This window comes from Falco peregrinus, chromosome 14 (genome assembly GCF_023634155.1).
Source record: "Falco peregrinus isolate bFalPer1 chromosome 14, bFalPer1.pri, whole genome shotgun sequence".
Classification (NCBI taxonomy): Eukaryota; Metazoa; Chordata; class Aves; order Falconiformes; family Falconidae; genus Falco; species Falco peregrinus.
The window spans coordinates 23213302-23234980 of record NC_073734.1 but is presented as its reverse complement, the minus strand read 5'-3'; the positions used below and the strand labels follow the sequence as shown (position 1 = coordinate 23234980).

General features: G+C 50.3%; 1 protein-coding gene across 2 annotated transcripts in view; it reads right to left on the bottom strand.

The window, feature by feature from the left end:
• Window positions 1–21679, bottom strand: part of GNAO1 (G protein subunit alpha o1) — a 146626-nt gene that overhangs the window by 15119 nt on the left and 109828 nt on the right. The window contains exons 5-7 of one of the 2 annotated variants that reach the window (XM_005233480.3): window positions 11555–11683; window positions 10709–10838; window positions 2672–2825 (exon numbers count right to left, since the gene is read on the bottom strand). In XM_005233480.3, the coding sequence (XP_005233537.3) occupies window positions 2672–2825; window positions 10709–10838; window positions 11555–11683 (413 nt within the window). The remainder of the gene's footprint in view (window positions 1–2671; window positions 2826–10708; window positions 10839–11554; window positions 11684–21679) is intronic. The other variant, XM_005233479.3, reaches the window with a different exon arrangement.

The following is a 21679-nucleotide window of genomic DNA, read 5'->3' as shown; positions in this document are numbered from 1 at the left end:
GATGCTGGGTTCCTTCTGGGAGAGCAGGGAATTGCTCATGCCAGCTTGGTTTAAAACACACCCTGGATTCTGCTGCCGCTTGGCTCGGTGCTGTGGATTAGTTAAAAGCATGAGTGAATTAAGGGGATGGAAAGAGTGCTCCAGCATACAGCAAGCAAATTTGCGGATGCAGTCTTCTAATAATTCTGTCAGCAGGACTAATGGACACCAGAAACTTCATTTTATTAAAAGCGTTTTGTGGAACCTACTTGTGATGTTGGAACTCCGCTTGTTTGATTTATAGGCTTTCATCAAATAATTCTTTTTAACTCCAGGGCAAGTTTCTAATAATGCTGCTTCTTCACAAGGCCACGAGGGCTTTGTCCTCTGAGCTGCGGTCAGCAAAGCCGGGGCGAGCAAGTTTAAGCTTGTGCCTAAAGTTCGGGCTTAATGTTGGCATGAGGTAACTTCCAGCTCCTCCCGGCACTGCTGGAGCCCGGGGGCGAGATGTTCTCCAGCTCCAATTCAGATCCCTGTTGGATCAGCAGAAGGACTTTCAGCCTTCAGGCTTCCAGCCCTCTCTGAGGGCATGAGAGAGACCAGAGGTCGGGGGGTGTCCCTGGCACTGCGAGAACTCCCAGCTTCCAGGAGAGCACCTGGAAGGAATTCAGAGAATCTTTGGGGTGCTCTGAGATTTGGGGAGGACTGGTTTGGTTCACCTGGGGTGAAGTGCTTCAGAAACGAGCTTATATTTGATTTCCTCTGTGTAGTCAGCTGGGAGCTTAGCTAGGTGTGTGGACAGTCTCCTTCTCCCATGAACGTCTCTCGGGCTGGGATAGCTTCAGGAGGAAAAGTTTATCTAAACTGATGTTCCTTCTTGTTCTAGTCCCTCTGCCATCAAGGGACGTGTAAAGAGTATTATTTCAGAGTGGGGTTACTGGGAGACTTCTGGGAAGATCCGCAAAACCAGGTCCACAAAATGCGATCGGAAAGGAGTGAAAGGTGCAGGTTTGCTTCCTGGAGGAAAGGGGAAAAGGAAGAGGCCATGATAAAGGCCTTCTGGTATATAGAAATGCTGCTATAAAGAGGATGGTGAAGAGCTGCTTTACAAACCATCCAAAGACAGCAAGGCAAGCAGCAATCTAATTTGCAACCAAAAAAATTTGGGGTTGGCATTATTGTGAGCTTTCAACCGTAAAGACTGTGAAATTTCCATTATTAGATCTTTTTTAGACAAACGTGTCAGGAATACATTGGTTCTGTCTAGACCAAGCAGATGAGTAGATGGCTGAAATGTGTTGGAAGTGACAAACATCCAAACCTTCCCCGGAGAGGAAGCCTGCAGATGTTCTTCTGAATTCAGACGGAGTCGTTCAGCTCCATGGCCATAGACCATTCAGCCCAAAGCAGTGATGATGGATCGCTTTTGCCTATTCACAGGGAAAAATCAAGTGCTCAGAGATAGGAAGCTCTGGTTAATAATTTGTTGGCCTGCCCAGAAATGTGACACCCTTGGTACTCCCGGTTCACAACAAAGAACACAACTCCCGGTTTCCTGACAAAGAGATCTGCTTCTCTGTCTGTCGGCTTGATTCATCTGGATGTCTCCGGTGAGCTTAAATAATTCATGACGATAAAAGTTTATTTTTATGCTGTCTCGGAATGGTAATGAGGGTTTGTGGAAGCTGGCGAGATGCAGCGGGAAGCGGCAGGGTGCAGCTGCAGCCTTTGCATGGGTGATGTATTGTCATCAGGAGCAGGTCGGACACCAGGCAGCCAGCAGAACCGAGGGCTTCTTGCATGCTGCCCCGTTGCAGAGCCCCGCTCTGATCCCTGGGTATCTCCTCCTTCTCCCCAGCCACGCTCGGGGCACGGCTTGCTGCAACTCTCCTCTCTCTGCACTGTGGGTTAGGAGCTGTGGGCGGCTGGTGCAGGAGAAAATCCCGTCCCTTGTTTCCTATCTGCCTTTAACGGGAGGTGTTCCCATGTCCAGACACTTGACGTCTGCGAGCCTGAGAGCGAAACTGGGGACCTTCTAAACTAACGTGATAAAAATTTACAGCTTGAGCTGAAGCAGCCAAGGCGTGAGACCTGCTGCCTGCATGCTGGAGGGCCGATCCGGCAGCCCCCAGGCACCTGGCAGGGGGGGCTTGGCCAGGCACCGTGGAGAGACGCTTGTGGGGGTCAGCCAGGATCTACAGCTGGGAAAGTGATGGGCTATGAAATGGCAAAGCTGGGCCCCAGCAGACAGTGCAACAGACCCCATGTGCTGGTCTGCCAGAGACCAGTTACCCGCTTGCAATGGTTCAGCTCACTGCACCTGAGAGACCTGGAAGAGGGTTCGTGCTCCCGGGCAGGGAGCCAGGGCAGGGGCTCAGGGCCATGCCACAGCCCCACACCAGCAGCTCTTGGCTCAGCATCGAGAGCACCCGTGGGGCAGGATCCAGCACCCTGCCTAGCGGTGGTGGCCTTTTGCCAGCAAAGACCCGGGGTCTGAGGCACCCTCATGCTTTAGGTGGACCGCCAAACATGGTGGGGGTGATCCTATGGCATTTATGGAAATAAAACTTGCTGGAGCTCTAGCTACTCATCTTCAGCCTTGTTGCCCGTGATACAGGGTGGCACCAGCCTGGCTGGAGGCGCCCCGTGATGCCTTTGCTGCGCGCGCCTGCACGGCCAGCTTTCTCATTACCTGTGTACTCAGGAAAGCAGATAGTCAGCGGAGATTTCTTAATTTTCTCCTCGAATATGTCCTTCTTGTTTAGAAAGAGGATGATAGACGTATCTGTGAACCACTTGTTGTTGCAGATGCTGTCAAAAAGCTTCAGTGATTCGTGCATGCGGTTCTGCAATAGAAAGGAGAGATCACATCAGGCCAAAGGCGGCGACCCCGGGACGTTCAACATGTAGGGAAATCTAAAACAACTAAATTAAGGAGGAAAACAAAAACGAGAAAAGAAAAGCTACGATATACATAATAAATGTATGTATACACACAGCTGAACATATACATACACAGATGCAATCCCTATCACATTGGACATACAGTTAGTAACTTAAGGGCATTTAACTACACAGAGCTGATTTGATTTTGCATAGCATATAATTTACAGGATCCCAGCTCATAGAAATCATCATGCATCATGCATGGATGGGGAGTTATTTTTGCCCTTTGATCAGATTTATGTGTCGGTGTAGCTCATGCAGATTTTCTAAAATGTTTTAATTAATTTTTTAAAAAATTTCTTTTTTTTTTTTTTTTTCACTTCTCAAGTGCGTGTGGAACACAACTGGTTGGATACATTAACCAAGGACTGGTAGATCCTTGAATTAATCTAGAGTTGGAAGCAGACCTCAAGGTGACATAATTTTGGAAATGACCTTGCCGTGACCTTTGCCTGGTTTTGTTATTCTGTTTAGTGTTGCCTGTTGGTAGGTTTTCATTTTTTTTTTATTTTTTTTTTTAATTTATTTTGAGTTCTCTTGGAAGATGGCTCAACAGAAGATGTCTGACAGAGCGGAAAAAAAGTGAAAAAGGAAGAGGAAATAGTATAAAAAGGAAAAATGTTAACAAAGGGCATCTAAGAACAACCAGACTAGAAGTCAGGCAGCTACCACTGATGTTAGCTCATGCCTCTAGAAGAAGATTAGTTACTTGCCAGCAGAAGAGCCATACGTTCAAATGCACACACAGCAAGAAGTCAGCTTTTTGGTTATAGGTCATGCAAAAAACCGACACAGAAAAGGAGAGAGATAAGAGGAATGAAATAACAGACCAGTTAGAGTTGCAGAGTCCGCCACATGGTTTTATGGTGGTGGAAAGAGCTCACGGCAAAGTCAACCAAGTGTCATGTTCCCTGCTGCTTTCAACTCTCAACTCGCTTTTTCTTTTGGATTTTTTTTTTTCTCGGTTCAAGAGAAGCTTCATACCTGCCAAATTTGGTTGGTCTCTCAAATGCTCATTTTTTGGCCTTTGTTTGGCTAGATAAGGTCAGACGGCCGAGGAAAAGCTGTGAAGGTGCCGAGGCTGACGACGTTTGGCGCGCGAGGCCGACGCCGGTCGCGTGGCCATCTCTGAGCCGGGAGCCGGGCAGTGGAGAGAGCAGGCACGGTGAGGACGAAGCACACCCAAGAGTCAGGGGGTTATCAAAGGCAAAGCATGGTACAGACCAGACCGGCTCCTCGGCTTTTCCCAGCGGGATCTCCTTGGGACAGCACTCCCCAAACCCGCTAGTGCACATACGAGAGCGGTTACAGCAACCACCAGAGAGATGCTAGAGAGAACAGGGCTGCGCGGTCTCGCCGCTGGAGGTTTTTTTCGGGTGAGCACAACGTGTTCCCCCTCCCCAGACTGGGAAATTCGAGTGGTATGTGAGACAGCCGTGGGCTTTCACCCCTCTCCTGCTCCATTCATGCCCATGCTAGCAGCATAATTGAGCCCAGCACTTTATCGATTAACGCTCTCCTTTTCATTGATACACTTTGGCTGCTGCTGAATGTTTTATTTAGATAAAAGTGGCTCCGTGGATGAAGGAAACGTTCGATCCAACCCAGAGTGGAACAGGACGCACGCGATTTTCTGTACCGTACACCACGCACTTTGCTACCAGACTTGAAACGACCGAGCATCTCCCCACCGTGCACTGTACCGATGCATGGGGAAGATGCCATCACGTACAAACGTACAAACGCAGTTACTTATTAACTCTCGGTTGCAAGACGTTGCTTATCTGGATCATCCCATGTCTGTGTGCTGCTTTTTGCTACCCCATTTTGTACTGGCTGGTGTGGGAGCCCCGGAGCAATGCTCCTCTTTGCTACTCGTGGTGTCAAAATTGTAACCATGTAGAAACCCACAAAGGTTTTGTACAGGAGATCCTGGGCTACTCAAAGCCTTTGGGAGGAGAGAAGAAAGTGGAGGGTGGTCAGGGGAACAGAAAGCAAATATAATTAACCGTTTTTGAAGGAGGATCCCTCACAGAACATTTTTAATGACATTTTTATCATCCTTGCTGGTTTAAAATAAAAGCATCGAGAACCACACCACCGCTGCTCGTGGGTTAAACCAAGAGCTCAGCTGTAGCAGCCCTCAGCCTGGAGGTCCCCGTACTTACCCCGCTGCGCCCTGCGGCCCCGTGCCCCGCTGTGCAGCCCGGCGGCGAGCAGCGCTCTGCGGCTGCACCTGCTGGCACCGGGAGCACCACGGCTGGGACCAGTTTTGGTTAAGAAATAGCAGCTGAGGACTTCCCCTGAGCTGGGCTTCGCAGTTAGGTGAGGCTGGCCTTCCTACAGGAGCAAGACTACGTAAGGATCCTACAGAAAACCTTCTGCTGCTCCTCTATGGTTTGGTTAATGTGTGTTAATACCTGTTATGAAATGAGTGTTTTCCCAAGAAATAGTGACTCCTGACGTTCAGTCGTAAACAGAACATACACACAGCACAAACCAATGCATCCCTGTAGAAAATAAGAGTCACAATAAAAATCCTCTATTTCTTTCAGATTCCAGAAAAAATGTTTCAAAGCTCCCTAAGGCTGCCTGACCTGGCTTTCTGACCTCCGCAGGCTGATTTTCCCCCTGGCTCTGCCAGTTAGCGGAGCAAACACAACCAGTGCTCTGCCTGCTCGTCCTTATTTACCTGGGAAAGGTTCTGGTCTTAAAATCCACCTTTTCCTTCCCCACCACCGAAGAGAAGCTGACATTATTCAAAAGCAAGGAACCACTTTTTGTGCCTGGCAAAGGTGCAGAGCAACATCCCGGTGAGCAGGTATGGATGCTCCTGTTGCCGTGCCTGGGTGCCACACGGGAAATGCTGTTGCATCTCAGGAGGGGTCCCGGGAGCCCACCCATGGACACAAGCTGTCCTGGTGCTGGCTAACATTGGGAACGCTTCGCTGCCTCCCTTTTCTTCCCCTTCCCAACTGTCCTTCATTCAACAGATGTTTGTAGGAGACCTCCAACAGCTCAGGCAGAGCTGAGACGCGAGGCAGTCTCTGGGTACCGCACATAAAAGCACAGGCTGCTGCTAAAGGAGTGAGAAGTTAAAGCCCCCAGATAATCCCCTTCCTACCAGTAAATCCACAGTGAAAGACCCTTTTAGTCCCTTAAAGCTTCCCCAAGGGCTCCTCCCAGGAGCACCCGTGCTGCTGTGATGGGGCAGACGTGCCTGCTCTGCTAGGAGGCACTAAACATTACAGCTCTCATACTTTTATCTGGAGTGATAGAAATTACTTTCACCTGCTTTTGGACCCATTGTGCTGCTTTTTCCTATGTTGAGTCTATTGTTAAGGGAAAGGCTTTTGAAACATTGGCTTCTTAACGTCACTTCCTATTTCAAAATCAGTATTTTAAATCCTTATGCCCGCAAATACCTCATGCCCCAACCAGGAAAGCAGCCCCACCCGCCAGGCTACAGAGGAATAACCACTTGTCCGTACAAATTAAAAGTCCAGTTAAATTTTCCTGAGTAAGACAAGAGTGAGAATTACTTATCGCCAAGCTCAGATGCCATCGCACAGCCTGTTCCCATCACTGATGTGAAGGGCAAACAGCTTTCTACTGACCGGGAGGGAGAAAGGATGCTGCGGTCAAGACTCTGCCCAGGCAGAAACACACTCATAAACCCATCTCTCTTACCCCAGGGTATGGGAGGAGACCTGGTTACTGCTGCACCACACAGTTCATTCCATCTTTTTTGTTTTCCATGGTGATTGTGCTGACTGTCATGCAAGCTATAAAGACACTGGCGGTTGTCCTAAGCACAGGAACTCCATATTCCCCCTCCTGCTTATCTTTCCTAAGATGCCCAAGCCCCTTTCACCAGCTTTGTCACTCCTAAGGCACTTTCTGAGTGCTGCAATTCAATTTTCCTTGCCCAATGACAGCAGAGAGAGCACACTAACCAGGTCAGGCAGTGAAACACAGACCAACAGGCCAATGCTAATGCACACCAAGGGTCACCAGCACAGTGCCTTCAGCCCATCCCATGCTCAGCAATGGGGGCATGAACAATACTTGCAGGTCTTGGCTAGATATGAATGACCTAAATACCTTAGCTTCAGAGGCAGCAATGTGCAGCGTGAACATCTCCCTCTTGCTATGACTCCTTTGAAATTGTCAGGAAAAAACCAATGAGGATAGTCTCAGTTCCTGTGACAGGTCCCATGCCATTGCTGTTTTTTTAAAAATTCCCTTAGGAATTCCATTTAGATGGAACAACGCAAATCTACCTTTGTTAATCACCTCCAGTTTTATGGATTAATATGACTGCTGTCCCTCTCTTCTCCCAGATTACAGATCTGAGGCTTTTCCTCCTGTAACCTCAGCTTATGAAACACAAAGATAAATCACAAATGAGACAAAATAGCCTTGTTATGAAAAGACATAATCCATGGAGTTGTTCAGTCAGTTAAAGCAGGCTGTTCCCATCTGTGTATGAAGACAGCAGAGTGCTGTGCGGTGCCTTGTGAGGGGCTCGGCAAAGGCAGAGGCAGGTGTGATACCTTGAAGACAGCACCTTGTGCATCGGGTGGGCTGGGCAGAGGGTGTAATTTTACCTCATAAGCTCCAGCTGGGCGCTGTGGCTGCAGCAATGGCACTGATGAAGGCACTGCTTGAATCGCCCTGCAGGCTCGCCGCTCTCCCCCGGGAGCTGGGCACGCAGGGAAGCAGCTTAAATCTGCCAGCAGGGGTGTAAGAAGGTGTTTGGGGCAGAAATCACAGATGCAGAAAGTTTTTTTTATTTTATTTATGTCTTTCTGATCTGGACATAAAGAAGCACTTGCTTTCCTCAATTCCTGCTGTGCTGCTTTTTGTGGCAGGGCATTGGAGAGAAAATACATCCCTTATAAAATATACCTGGTCTTAGGGAGTGATGGCTTTGCACACCATAGCCCTTTTTTAGCTGCTGCAGGAGGATGGGTGCTCGATCTTTTAAAATAAAGAGCACAATAAACCACAAAAGAACTTTAAAAGTGTAGAGCTGTGCTTTAATTTTAAGGACAGGGACAGGTCAGGGGGCATTTCACCCAGCCTTATTTAACAAGCTCTTTGCTCAGTCTCCTTTGAAAGGGTTCACAGTAAACCTGTTGTTTGTGAGCTTTTTCCACTTGAGACGAGCTGACCCTACAACTATACCGGTCTTGACGCCCTCCCACTAACCGAGCTTAACAACACCAGCCCCTGCTCTGTGTTAGGCTGGCTTTATCTGAACTGCAGCATCTGCCTGGAGTGTGGTTTGACTTAGAGAAGCGCAACCCCCCTGCCCTGTGAAATCCTGTGATTGCGGTCCACAGGGTGCTGAGCACACGAGGAAAAGCTGTTCGCCCTGTGCACCCAGCTTTGCATGCAGTTTTTTGGGCACGTGAGATGCAGCAGGGCTCTTTCCCTCTCATGTCTCCGTGCCAGCAATGAAAGCTCTACAAGTCTTTTCATACTCACAGAGACATCTGTACAGCCCCAAAACCTTCAGCGGCTTTAATACAGCTGGCAGCGCCTGGACCATAGTAAGCATCTCGATAGAAAATGAAGATGGAGGAGCAGCATCCACCTCGCTCTCTCAGCTGCCTCCTTTTTGTATTTTCTAAGTGAGAAGCAATAAAAGCTGATTTACGTCATTAAAGCCAGCAGATGTGACGGATGTGGGCAGACGGCAAATCAGCTGACTGAAGAGATGCTGCTTTTACTGCTGGGTTTTTGGAGAGGAACCACAGGGAGGAGATCAAACGCTTGGGGGTTCAGCTAGGAGAGGGTCAGAGTCTGTGGGTGCAGACAAGATCCGACACCGTCATTTTTCCCTGTTTGCCTTGGCCTCGCTCAGGGTTGTTTATTTGGGTTAGGCAGGGGCGTCCTGCAGGCGCGGCGGCGGCGATGCCGAACCTTTTCCCCATTTACGCCGAACGTGTAAATGAACAGCAGCTGCCTCTGCCCTCCTGTTGCTCAGCGTCCCCAGGAACGCTTTGTGAAAAGGGACTGAAATAGCAAGCGCATGTCAGCTCCGTGCCAGGGCTGCCTTCCTGATGCGAGAGGGACGCTGGGGCTGTGTAAATGCCGGTTTCTGCAGCGGGGCACTTCTGGGGGGAGGCTGAGCTGGCGCCCTGCTCGTCACTGGGGTGGTGCTGGGTGACGGGCAGGCACTGGCAGAGCTCAGCATCCCCAGGAGAGATGCTGTCACCTCCATCTCAGAGGAGCTGAGCTAAGGCTGACATTTAAAGAATGGCATCGGCGTTCAGGCCCTTCCATTTTGTGCTCCCTGGCTTTGAAGCGCAGGCTGTGGCTCACATAGGTTGGCACCCAAAGGTGACCTGCATTCAAGGCTGCCTTCGGCTTCACAGTTTGGGTGTCACAGCCCAGCTGTACCTACAGAGCACCCTGCTCTCTGCTCAGATCACAGCCCCGCTCCCTGCCCCCTGGGTCTGCCCCCCCCAGTGTGCTCCTCCTCACCTCCTGGGTGTGTTGCCCCTGCCCAGCTGCCCAGCTCTATGGCACTGAGCTAACGGCTGGATTTTTCAAATCACATCCGGAGATTTTGGTTCCTTCCCAGTAAATCCGACAGGACTGAGCATCCTTGAGCCTATCAGGGCCAGGGTCAGAGGGAGGTGACAGCTGAGGGTTATAGATAAGTGGACAAGAGAGGGTGTAGGGTGTTCCGGTCAGCCTGGACGGACATAGCCGTGACGTTAATACCACCCTGAATTCTGGCATGAGCACAACCCAAACAACCCGGTGGCTTCCTCAAACAGTTTGCTAGAGCTCACAAACCTGCCTCAAACAGGCTTGAAACCACAGCCCCTCCCCAGTCTTTTTGGGACGACACAACGGATACCTAACAGCAGTTTTTCCCTCAATTCCTCCCTCATCATCAGCTTTCTGTAAGCCTGACCTCTTCAGCAGCAGGAGAATAAAAAGCCTCTGAGAGGCAAAGCTGGCAGGAGCGAGCCCTCCGTGCTGCTGCAGCCTGGGCACAGCCGAAACCCTCCCCACGTCTGACCATGGCCTCTGATTCCTTCTCCTGAGATAAATGCAATCGGGAGCTTGCTGCAGTCATCGCTAGTCCCAAAAACACGCATTCCCATCACGCTAGGTAAATGGCCAGAATACACTGATGAGTCTTCTTGCATCCTTTCTGTGTATTTAATTCACTTGTATTAATTGCACTCTAATACCAGGGAGCGCACAGGTTCTTGCTAGCTTTATTTCCAGATGGTATTTTGAGCCTAATGTCACAGCGGGAAGTCATAAAAGCTCTCCTAGAGCAAATTACCTGAGGAACCAAACAGTTCCAGTCTCACTCAGGAAAATGAATTTCTGTAGCCTGAAGAAATAGGTTATACTCCTCGCCCGAGCCTGCCTCGGGCATGCACAGCTGTCCTGCACCTCTGCACCGTGGCGTGACTGCTTCCTTAACATTGGTTTTTAAGGCCCACCCAGCTATATCTCCTCTTTCTGGACATAGGGTCCCGTTAACACGTTTTGAAAACACACAGGTCAGTTAGAAAAGAGAAATAAAACACTGTGAGTCCACCGCTGCAAGGGAGTATTAGTTACCTGGGCATGCAGACTTGATTTCAAAGAGTGTGGAGGAGGACAAATCTCCCCAGGATTTCAGAGTGACTGACAGAAGCACGTTACTGTAGCACGCCAGTGAGCATTCGGCGATCTCTGAGGAGCCACTGGCTACGCAGTATCCCATAAAGAAGTGTCGGGGCCTCCAAGACCCAGTTAGACTCACCGTGGTTTCGTCTTCATGGAGCACCTGGTCGTAGCCACTCAGCGCGACGCAGAAAATGATCGCTGTGACATCCTCAAAGCAGTGAATCCACTTCTTGCGTTCTGACCGCTGGCCCCCGACATCGAAGAGCCTATGGCACGGGAGAGGACCGTCAGCACCCCCTTGCTCTTAGCTGTAAGGGAGCGTTAGCATTTTTGGTGTTTTCTGACCGTATGGTCCTTGGAAGGCTCCAAACAAAAAGCCACAGGTCTTTCACCATGGGCTTGGTCTTCTCCTCCAGAGCCTGGACCGGAGGAGGACCAGGAGGAGCAGTCAGGGCCGTGGGGGTGGGTGGGAGAGCCTCAGCAGCGTGCTGGGTCCCAAAGGGTCTGCGGGGGAGCAGACCACCAGCTCTTTAGTTTGTGTGCTCTAAACCCTGTGTGTGGTGCTCTGCCTTCATGTCCTCTTCTCGCTGCTGGCTGGTATCACGAGGGTCAGTACATAGCGTTAACCACAGTGAGCGACCCACTTCAGAGAAAAGATTTGGCCAAATATTTTCACATTTATGAGGCTTGATCAGACAAGGGGGTCAATCTCACATCATACCTCCCAACAGAGAGGGGCCGTTTGGGTTAGAGGAAGCTGCCGTCAGCTCCTCTCTAACGGGCAGGGATTTTCAAGATGGGATTAGCAAACATTTCGTATTGTCGACCCTCCAAAACGCCGTGTCTTCTGCAGCAGGAGGTATCCGTGCATTAATCAGCAATTTAACAATTCCTCCTTTGGGAACTATGGGGAAACTCATAAGGAAGAAAATCTCAAGACAAAGAGAGGCTCTGAAAATTTACCGTGCAGTTTTAGACTAACCTGAAATGGAGGTTTTTGAATGTGAAGTGGGTTTCTACGATGCCAGTTGTTTTGACCCTGGTTCGGAGGATATCCTGCTCCGTGGGCTGGTAGTCTGCAGCTCCGATTCGATCTAAGCTGTCTAGGTAACTAAAAGAAAAAGGGAAAAGAAAAAGAAAACGGATAAGAATAAGGCACACATTAATCTTTGTCAATCTCAGATGAATCCTTCAGCTTTCTATTAATCTTTTTCGATCTTATTTTTCACAGCTGAATGTACTGTAGTTAAACAAACAGACAAAAAAAAATAATCCCTATTCTAGGGAAAAAGAAATGTTAACAAACCTCACTAACCTAAGCATAAAATCTGATAGTGAACCGAAAGCAGGAAATTAAGTGTGCGTGTGTTGTGAGCCCTGACTGCAATCTGTGAAAATACACCGCTTTAATATTGCTTGCTATTTTTATTCCCTGAGGGATGAAGGTCCCAGCTGGTCGATTGTGTTGGATTCTGTACACACACACACACGCGTTTTCTGCAAGGGTTTATTCAGCTAAGGGGTTGGAGCATATAGGTCTGGCTCCCAGAACAAACGGGTTGAGTCACCTTTGGGAGATGCCTCACTCCGTGCTGGGGAGGGAGGGAAGGAGGGGGACAGGGCGGCTTGCTCCCGGAGATGCCTTGCTTTCAGCCAGCTCAAGCGAAGGGAGATGAATCTGCCTGAGTGTGTCACTGCTTCGGTGTGAAACCCAGCGTGGGGCTGCGACTGCAGGAGGTGCAGTGCTTGGGCAAAATCCAGGGGCTCACTCAGCTGGTGATAATCCAGGGGTATACGTCGGGGTTTATTTGGGGAGGGGGCAGAGGGGTGCTTTAGCTTTCTAAAACACTTGGATACTTTAAAAACGTTTACCTTTGTTCTGCTCTAGGCTGAAAATCTATGCACACAGGCAATGCCTCCATAGGCTGAAACTTTGGGTAGGAAGTCCTGTCCCTCGGAACGACATGGTTTTGCAGAGGAACTCAACAGCTGCACACATATGACCACAACCCCTTTTTTCATCCACATTCAATAAGATTTTTCAAAACAGCTCAGCCCAACTCAATATAATTCATAACAAAAAGAGGAATCTGGATGACAATTCAATAGGAATTACAAACACAGAGCTGCCTCACACACTGCAGTCTTTCTCACCGCCATCGAGCCACACGCAGACACTCCAGCTCCTCTTAGAGGGGGTCTGATGAGCATTACAGGGCCTGAACACCCACCCCTCGCCCCAGGAGCATCAATCTAATGCACATGAGATGCTTTCAATATACCATGAATATAATAAAGCTGGTCTGCGCATGAGCAGTGGCCTTGTCCTTCAGTCTCTGTGCTTGGGGCAGCCTGGATGTCACCCAGGGAGGCAGCAGGTGACATGCCAGGGGCTGGCTGACAGGGTATCCCTGCAGGTGTCAGCCAGAGGATGGAAGCTGTGCCCAGTGTGGCTTGCAGAGAACAGAGAGCAGTAAGAGGAGCTGTGCCGTTGTAGGGAAGGAAAAGACATTCTTGTCTCTGGCGAGTATGAGTGCAAGAAGGTATGAGCTGGAACCATTCACATGAGATAGCCACGATGGCTAAGCTTGGCTTTCTTTTCCAGTTCAGCTAAATGCAATTTTTTTCTTTTTTTTTTTTAACATACAGTGTGGATTTAGTCCTGACAAGCAACCCAGCCACACTGCCTTGGTCGGGAGCATGCTTCCCCCTGTGCCCTCCCAAAGCACATCCCACTCGGCCTGAACACGATGCCTTGTCCTGCTGCTGGAGAGCCTTCCCCGGCTGCGCCAGGAGCCAGGCAAGGGCTTTCCATCAGTGTCCTGGAGGGACTGTTGCTACCCCAGAAAACTCACTGCCACCCGCTCTCATGCCCACCCCACCAGCCTGGCAAAACAAACAGCCAGCCAGACCCCGCGCTAAGGTGAAACCCAAATCTCACCCTCCTCGCATTGTGTGTTTCAGCTACCTGTCGTATTTATCATTCATTTTTGCTAAAGAATTGCAAGAATCACGTCACCCGGAGGAAAGTATGTAAGCTAAGCAGGCTTATTTTTGTTGTGCCCTTTTCCAAGCATTTAAAGCCATTGTGGTTTTGTGACAGATGCTCCCTTAATAGCCTTATGATGGGCCCTGGGTGGATGAATGGGGCTTCATCTGAAATCAGATCCTCCGCTGTGACGGCTGAAGCCACGATCACTCATCTATTCACAACTGGTGTCAACTCCTGTTATTTAAGAGACAGCTGCATTTCTTCACATGTCCCCGCAGACCAAGGCAGCTCTGCAGCACTGTTAGTCAGAGACCCAGGCTCTCCTCTGTCCTCAGGGACAAAATACTTCAAGGTGATGGCAAAAAGTGGAGGTGTAAGAGAGGGAAAGGTTTTCTTTTCCTCCTGCAGCTCTTGGCAGCACCTTGAAGACCTTTATCACTTCCTCCATCTTCATTTTCTCTATTTTCCTATGATTCAACTCCCTTCAGTTTAATGTTCCCTATTAATTATTCTTGCCTTTGAGATCCTCCTTTAATGCCGGGAGTGCAGAAAATGAAGACATCTACTGCAAAGTGGCCAAAGGACTCGGCATCACAGCATCACAGTGATGGAGGAGTTCATTACTGTAATTACTGCCTTCAACCTGCGATGATTTGCTTATGAACAGCAGCACCCTTCAAACCCCAGGCCGTGTGCTGGGACTTCAGGGGGTTCTCACTCTTGCTACCGGCGTGCACAGCCTACGGCTCTTCCATGTGGCGCTGCCCTTGGCTGCCCAACAGCAATTTAGCTCCAGATTTGGTTTGATCCTGCATAGAACCTGGATCTAGGGCTTGGAAAGCCTCATCTCCCTTCACATCCTTGTCCCTGGAGGTGATGCAGCCTCATGTGGCTGGGTCCACTCGAGTTGTCCTGGGGGATCAGAGGTGGTGGTGGTGGGGAGCTGATGCAGCCTGCCAGCCTCTTGAGAGGGCAGGATGATAGCGATAGTGGGAGGAGAGCCGAGCAGGATCTGTCCCATCTACCCTCTCCTTCTTGACAGCATCCAGTTTCCAGTCCCAGTTGGGATATCTCCACAGGAACCTTGGCTGGGGGGGTGCTCTAGCATCTGTCTGGGTGAGGGCACTGCTTCCCAGTGCTTAACTGGTGCTGTGACAGAGCAGTACTCGGCTTGTGCTGGTTTGAGAGCTGAGCTCTGCGAGCCTGGTGCCTTGGAGTCACTCCCACGCTAACGCATCCAGCCCGGCTGCTGGGCACCCCAGCTCTGATAGCTGCTTACCAGCACACCCTTTGCCTTTTCTATTAACTCCCCTCTTCAGCTCTCCCCTCATCTCTAGTCTTCCCCATCATTCGCCATGTGTTTCTCAATGATTTAAATTCTTGTAGTTGCCTGGCTTTGCTTTCCAGCTGTTTCTGGTAGTCTCGATAAGGGTCAGCCATCAATTTATGTGAAGGCATACAATGTTTTCTGTGCCGGTTTTGAGGCTGCGTTCCAAAAGCGTTTACTCCTCTGGCTGCTCTCGCCTGGAATTTCTCCCATCCTGGGCTGCCGCAGATATTTTTCTCCCCTGGATCTGGCCGCAGCTGAGCTGGGCCCCGTCACCGACCCCACGATGCGCAGCCGGAGGCATGGCTGCCACGCTGACATCCAGCTGAGGGAATGGGAAGCTCAGGCAGGCTGCTGTTTGGATGCTGAGCTGGTTTTAGCTGCTTTTTGTATTTAGTTCCTGCTGGAGGGATCTCTGAGGCTTCACCGGGGTTGCTGCTCCTTGCCCATGCTGCTTGGAAGGACCTGCTGGTCTGCTGGGCGTGAGCCTGAGCTGGTGGAGGACGAGATGTGTTGAGGGAGCCACCTCTTTGGGAACAGGGAAACCCAAGTGGGGACAAATTTTTACACATGGCACTAGATGACAGCACTACCAGTATGCCCTTTGAACCGCAAATCTGGAGGCCAGACCCTTGCTGAAAATAATTAGTTGTTGCAGCCACCAGGCTCGATGACACATAATCCCCTCAGAAGCTGGCATCTGTTTAACCAGCAGGAATAAGAGCACTTTGGAGGCCATGGAGTGAGCGCTCGGCTCTCCCCCTTCATGTCTTCTTCATTGCACGGTGCTGGCATCAGAGCTCCTTCCACTTCCCAGCCCCGGGGTTTGCACGCCAGAGTGGAAGCATATCTGAAATGACACATCAGCTCTTATTTGCAGCCTGCCTTGCCCAGGGCTTGCAGGGGTTAAAAAGAGATGAAGAAAGGTTAGAAGGTTTTTGAGTACATGAGTAACCCTCTAGCATTTATACTGCTGAGCTGAGCAGCTCCATTACTGCTTATATCTTTTATCTTAAATGCTTTGTTTGGAAGCAGATCGCTTGTTTCTGAGTCACTCGGTTTATCAGGCTCAGGGAGGTGAAGCCCAACTATATTACACTGCTAAAAGCAGAACGCGCGCGAAAGCATTTCCCAAATACAACGGGAGGAGCCCGTTGAGCTGAGGCTACAAAAGGCAGACGCTCTGTAAGGACAAGCTGATACTGAATGCCTTCACACAGTAATATTGAAAATAGGGAGTAAATATAGTTTCTTGCACCTTTGTTTGCTGTTTCCAACAGCATGCGGTAGCGGTACTGTTGATGCCAGGGATGCTGCACGGAGAAAGGACTGTTGTCCGAGTTATCCCATGGGAACGGACCGACAGCAGTAGCCTACGTGCAGTGCGTGGACAGGGACTTCTCCCCAGGCACTCTGCTACCACGGGAACCTTCTCCCAGGATTGCACCGCCTATGCCAAAGGCCCTGCTGGATGCTTTCTTGGATGAAGAAGCGTAGCTGAGGTTGCAGGCTGTGGTCAAAGCTGGATACCTGTGGTAAAGCTTACACAGATGTACATTCACATCTGTTGAGGTTAATAAAGTGGTTAAACGTCTGTTGGGTTTTTCTTGCCTCAAAGGTGACATCTTGTCAGGTTTTTTGCGGGCAGCATCCAGCTTGCGCTGTGCACACCCAGGGTGCTCACGCCGCACTGATGCCAAGGCCATGGGATCGGTGCTCAGCAAGCTGTGGGGCAGCAGTGGCCGCACCTTGGGCAGGGCAGTGGGAACTGCAGGTGAGCAAGCCTGGAGGCAGCGGCACTTCCCACCTGTTTCTCTGTCCTGCTGGTCCTGGCCTCTGTCCATGTCTGCTCCGTGAAGGAAGGGCCGTGCGTGGGATACCCCAGCCTCATTGTGTTGGCTCGTGCTCTATTTGATTGAAAAAGCAGATCCCCGTTTGTCAGCAGATGCAGCTGAGTCACTGCTGGGTTATTTTCTACTCCGTGTACAGAGGCGCTCGAGGGTCAGCTCCAACACTGTGTCCTGGCAAATGCTGAGTTTTTAATCAAGGTTGTCACGAGCAGGATCCATCTCATTAACTCGAGATGCTGATGCGAAGATGTCTTCACCCCAGCGCTCCTTCCTCGTTCATGAATGGGAGGTTCTCTGCATCTGCGCTCAGCTTGTGCCTTAGCTTCTTCCTCTCCTTCACTGATGAAGGTATACATAAATATACAGCTCAAGGTATATTTAGCGTGAAAACCATTTAATATTTAGTGACTGTAGAGTAAGGGTTCAGGTAAGCACTGGGTTTAGGAAGTGTCAGTAGTGGCTCCCCAACAGCGTAGTAAAATCTTGCCGTATCTTCTACCAGAAGAGAAAAATCATGTGGGCGCTGCTTCCCGGCGGTGTGACACGGGCTTGGTGTGGCTGCCCAGGGCAGCCAGCACTTGGCAAACGCCCGAGGTCGTGGCACCGCAGCGTTTTTCCTGCAGACATCGTGCCCAGCCATACCTGCTGTATTATTTTAGAGGAAGGGGAAAAATAAACCACAGCCCACTCTCAGAACCCATCATGCAGCACACACAACAGTCACGCAGCATGTGTCTTCAATAATCATCAGTTACAAAAGGCCTGAAACATCACTGAGCGGTGGCATTGTGCCCCTGCAGGCACCAATCCTGCCAGGGAGCGGGGACCGTGGCGTGCTGTGCCCCCTCGTCCTCTTAAGGAAAGCCAGAAGGCGTGATATGCTGCTCCTTGGGTGCTTCCAGGGGGCCTAGGGCGAGCAGGAGTGAGACACCTCAGGGGATAAGTGATGCAGCTACGACAGCATTGTCTGGGCTTTTCTGCGCACAGCCCAGAGAACGAAAGTCTTGGGAATTCGCTCCTGGACTTTGGGCAAGAGGTTTTGTGCTTCTGGCTGCGCTCCCCGCTCGGTCAGTCCTGCCTCGATGGGAATCCCATGAATTACGTGGCAGGCTCTGCTGTCCTGCCACTGTTCCTGATGATAAGCCTCATCTCACGTCCAACCAGGTGAGATACCAGCATGGACACTCCCCAGCTTCCCCCCTCTAAAGCCAACCACGGACACGCCGCTTCTGGTACCTGCTTCTTGCAGGCTGCTGACAGTCGGGGTGATGCTCATAAGGACCAGAGATTCCTGAGGTGATCTTCCTGAACGGATTCTGCTGGATGCCCTGGGTTTTCGTGACTCTCCCTTGAGAAATGAGGAGGATGGTGCCAAGTTTTGACAGAAGGAATGCTACGTTGCAATGCATTTAATTTTTTTCCACCCTGCACTGAAGGAGGGCTGTACAGGATTTGCACATCAAGATCAACTTGACAAGTTGATATTAACACTAATGATTGGCAGGAGGAATGCACAAAAGCAGGTTGGAGTTTAGCTGTCCTAGTTAGACTTGCAGTTTTCCAAGGCATGACTGGATCCAGATTAATTTTTAGTATCACTTAAGGGTGAGCAGAGTCACTAAATAGCAACCCTATAACAAAGGTACCTCAGGACGTAAAGGGTCTCCAGGTGTGAGCTGCTGGCTGGCTTTGCTCACGGGTGGCACTTTGGTCAGCAATATATCACAGTCTTGTTACAGCTGGAATAAAAGGACACAGTGGAACAGCTGGTGGTTGTGATCAGAGGGCTCTGGCTGGGGCAGAGGTGGGCTTTGAAGGAGCCAACACCAACAACCTACTCAGGAACACCTTTGGAGCAGCCCTGGGAAAGCAGATGTGGGCTCATCTTCCTGCAGTGAAATTTGAAAATTGGGTGATGTGGAAGAGGGGATGATAAAGATTTTTTTTACATATTGGAGCTCTTACAAAAGAGAAAATATGTCTGGATCAGATCAGTGACTCACCTAGCTTAAACCAGTGTCTGAGAACAGATGTTGAGAGGAAAGTATGAGTACAGGGCAAGTGTGCAGGACTCAGACAGTTTTCCCAGCCTCCAATGCTTCATATAGATAACAGACTTTCAAAGAGAAGGGCGCTATCTTTATATTTATTACCTCTCAATGATATTTCCTCCAGAAATGTGTCTAGGTGCTTTTTGAAGCAGTGTAAATTTCTAATGGCCACATCTGCAGCAAGGAATTTCCTAGCTCAGCTACCCTGTCTGCGAAAAACTGCCTCTTTCTGGTTTTCAAACTGCCATGTCAGAGTTTAACTTTGTTAATTATTGTACAGGAACAGATGTGCTCTCTTTCCTCCTGATTCCCCACTTGTTTCTCTGTACACATCTCCATAGCCCTCCGCACATCCCCGGTGGAACACCTCTGCTCTGCTCCTGAGACATTCCTGCATGGAAGCCCTTCGGAGCCTTTCATCACACCAGGAAGGGTCCTTCCTCATCTCCTGGATCCTATCTGGGAAAGGAGGGAGCCAGAGCTGCCTTGTTCTATATTCAGCTGTCTGCTTTGTGGTCACTTAATACAATGCTACTTGGAGAACCAGAGAGTTCAACGCCAGCCCCCTCGGAGCTGCTGCGTGGGCAGATCTGGTGGACATGGTTTGTTAGCGGTGGTGCAATCCCTTTTGGAAGTGTCCCCACCTGGGCAATACCGCTGTTTATATAAAGCCTCTGTGATTTAAATGACTTTTAGTGCTGAGCTGCTTGACCACAGGGCACTGTGCTTTACAAACAAAAGATTTTTAGGGGGGCTGACTGGATCTTTCCAGCGGTGCTATGTAAATGCAAGCCCTCTGGGGTGATGCATGGTTCAGGCTGTGCCAGGTGTCCTCTCCCGGTGGCCCTGCACACAGGTGTCCTCCACACACCGGGGCACACGCAGGCACGCATCGAATGTTGGCTGAAGCAAGGCTCAGCAGCTCCAGCCTAGCTCCTGCTGTGGGTAAGCCTCCCCTTCCTTCTGGTGACCAGCTCTGAAGGAGAGCTGGAGCAGGGATGAGGTGTGGTGGGACTCAGTGCACTGGAAGCAAGCAGGATCTATACCTAAACCTTTATGCAACAGAGTAAGTAGGTTTGATGTTTTTTGGTTTTTTTTTTCCTCCAGGACTGCTGTTACAAACCTGCTGACAGCAGAGCTGATGCCTTTCTATACTGTAAAAAAAAAAAAAAAAGAAAAAAGAAAAGACAGAAAGGAAAGAAAAGAAAAGGAAGGTCTAAAAATAAGCTGTGGGGAGTTTGGGATAATGAAGGGCTTGTTCTGGGAAGGTGCCCAGATCAGAGGACGCAGTCTCCGTGCTGCAGTGGGGCTCCTGGCGCATCCATGCGAGGCGGTGGGTCTGCCCAGGCGGCTCTCGGCCGCGCAGCCCAGGCAGGGCAGAGCCATCACCAAACCCACCTCGCCGTGGCCGTGGCCCCCCACGAGCACACTGGTAAAGGCATGAAGGCTCCCTCGCCCCAGCTCCTTACATCGCATGGCGGCCGATCCCATTTGGCCCCAAGGCAAGCTTGCGAGCTAATTACTCAGAATTACTCCAAGCCTGGAAAGCAGACAGCTGTGACCGCAGATGAAACCAGTCCCGCAGACTTTAATTTTTTGGTCAGCCAGAGAGATTTATCAGGGTGTGCATGAAGGGCCAGGACATCTATTTTACACGCTTGCGGCAGTAGGGGAAGTAGCACTAACATCTCCATTTCTAAGCTGGAAGGAAAAAAATAGACAATTATTTTTTGTTTTAGTGCTTTTGTGGTGCTATGTGTCTGTGGCAGGGGTATCTCTGGTAAGGGATTTAGACCTAATGCTACAAAGGAAAGCGTTAATGAGATCGGTGCTCTCGTATCAGGTAGGCAGAGGATGCCCATCGCTGGATGACCGGACGGCACAGTGACCAAGCGTGGGGTGGGTCTGTTGGGAACTGGCTTCAACCAGGGCCCTCATTTACCCACTCACCCTGCTGAGGGAGATGCGTTGCCGGAGATGGAGCAGGAATCTTGTTTCTGGATCTTCTCATCTGTCCTATTTCCTGACCTGTTTGCAAGCTATGGGGATTTCTGCTTTCAAATCCCATTTAAGCATCACTGCCAGAAACCGTGGGTACCAAAATCAGCCAATGCTCTGCCATGGGCAGATGTGACCCGCAGCTAGCAAAAGCAAAACCTGGAAATTTTGCCCTTGGCGGCATGCTAAAAATGTCTTAGTTATCCCAGACATAGGTGGATCTCCTGGGCATGTAAAATCTGTGCTATGCAAATGGACTTTCTGGTCCTTCTCAGCAGCTGTCAGGCTGGGGCTCCTCTGAGAACAGCTTTGCTTGTGGTATTGCAGCATTTTGGTTTCAGTCCAGGCCAGATCCAGAAGCAGAGACACGTAAGGGAAAATTCATGGAGTTTCTCATCCCTTCAGAAAATGTGCAGCTGAATCGTTGTTAGGAGATTTGTTTGCCATGTATTAAAACAGCTCGCTCGTTCCCACCAGGGAAGGCTGTCAACCTGGGACCAGGCTGGGCTGGCGAGACGTCCTGCCCACCACCCACTTTCCCTTTCTCCCTCTTTTCTGGGCGTGAGGACCTCAGAGAGGTCTGCAATTGTGGTCTGCTGTCACCACACATCCAGCCCTGGAGGGTGAGGCTCCGGCAGCCACTGAGCAGCAGTGTGGGCTGCTCCCAGGTCTCTGCAGGAGCAGGCAGGGATCAGCTGAAGATGCATGAGGGACTTTTGTGTGGGGGATAAAGTCAGTTTGGGATACTCCATATGGGACAGCCCGGCCGCAGGGCTGGTGTGGCTTTGCGGGAGATGAGCCAAGGATACCACCTCCATGGCACGGTCCTGCACGAGGGCTGGGGACGGCTGCTGCCTCTGCACTTGAGGTTGTGCAGAGACTTTCCCCT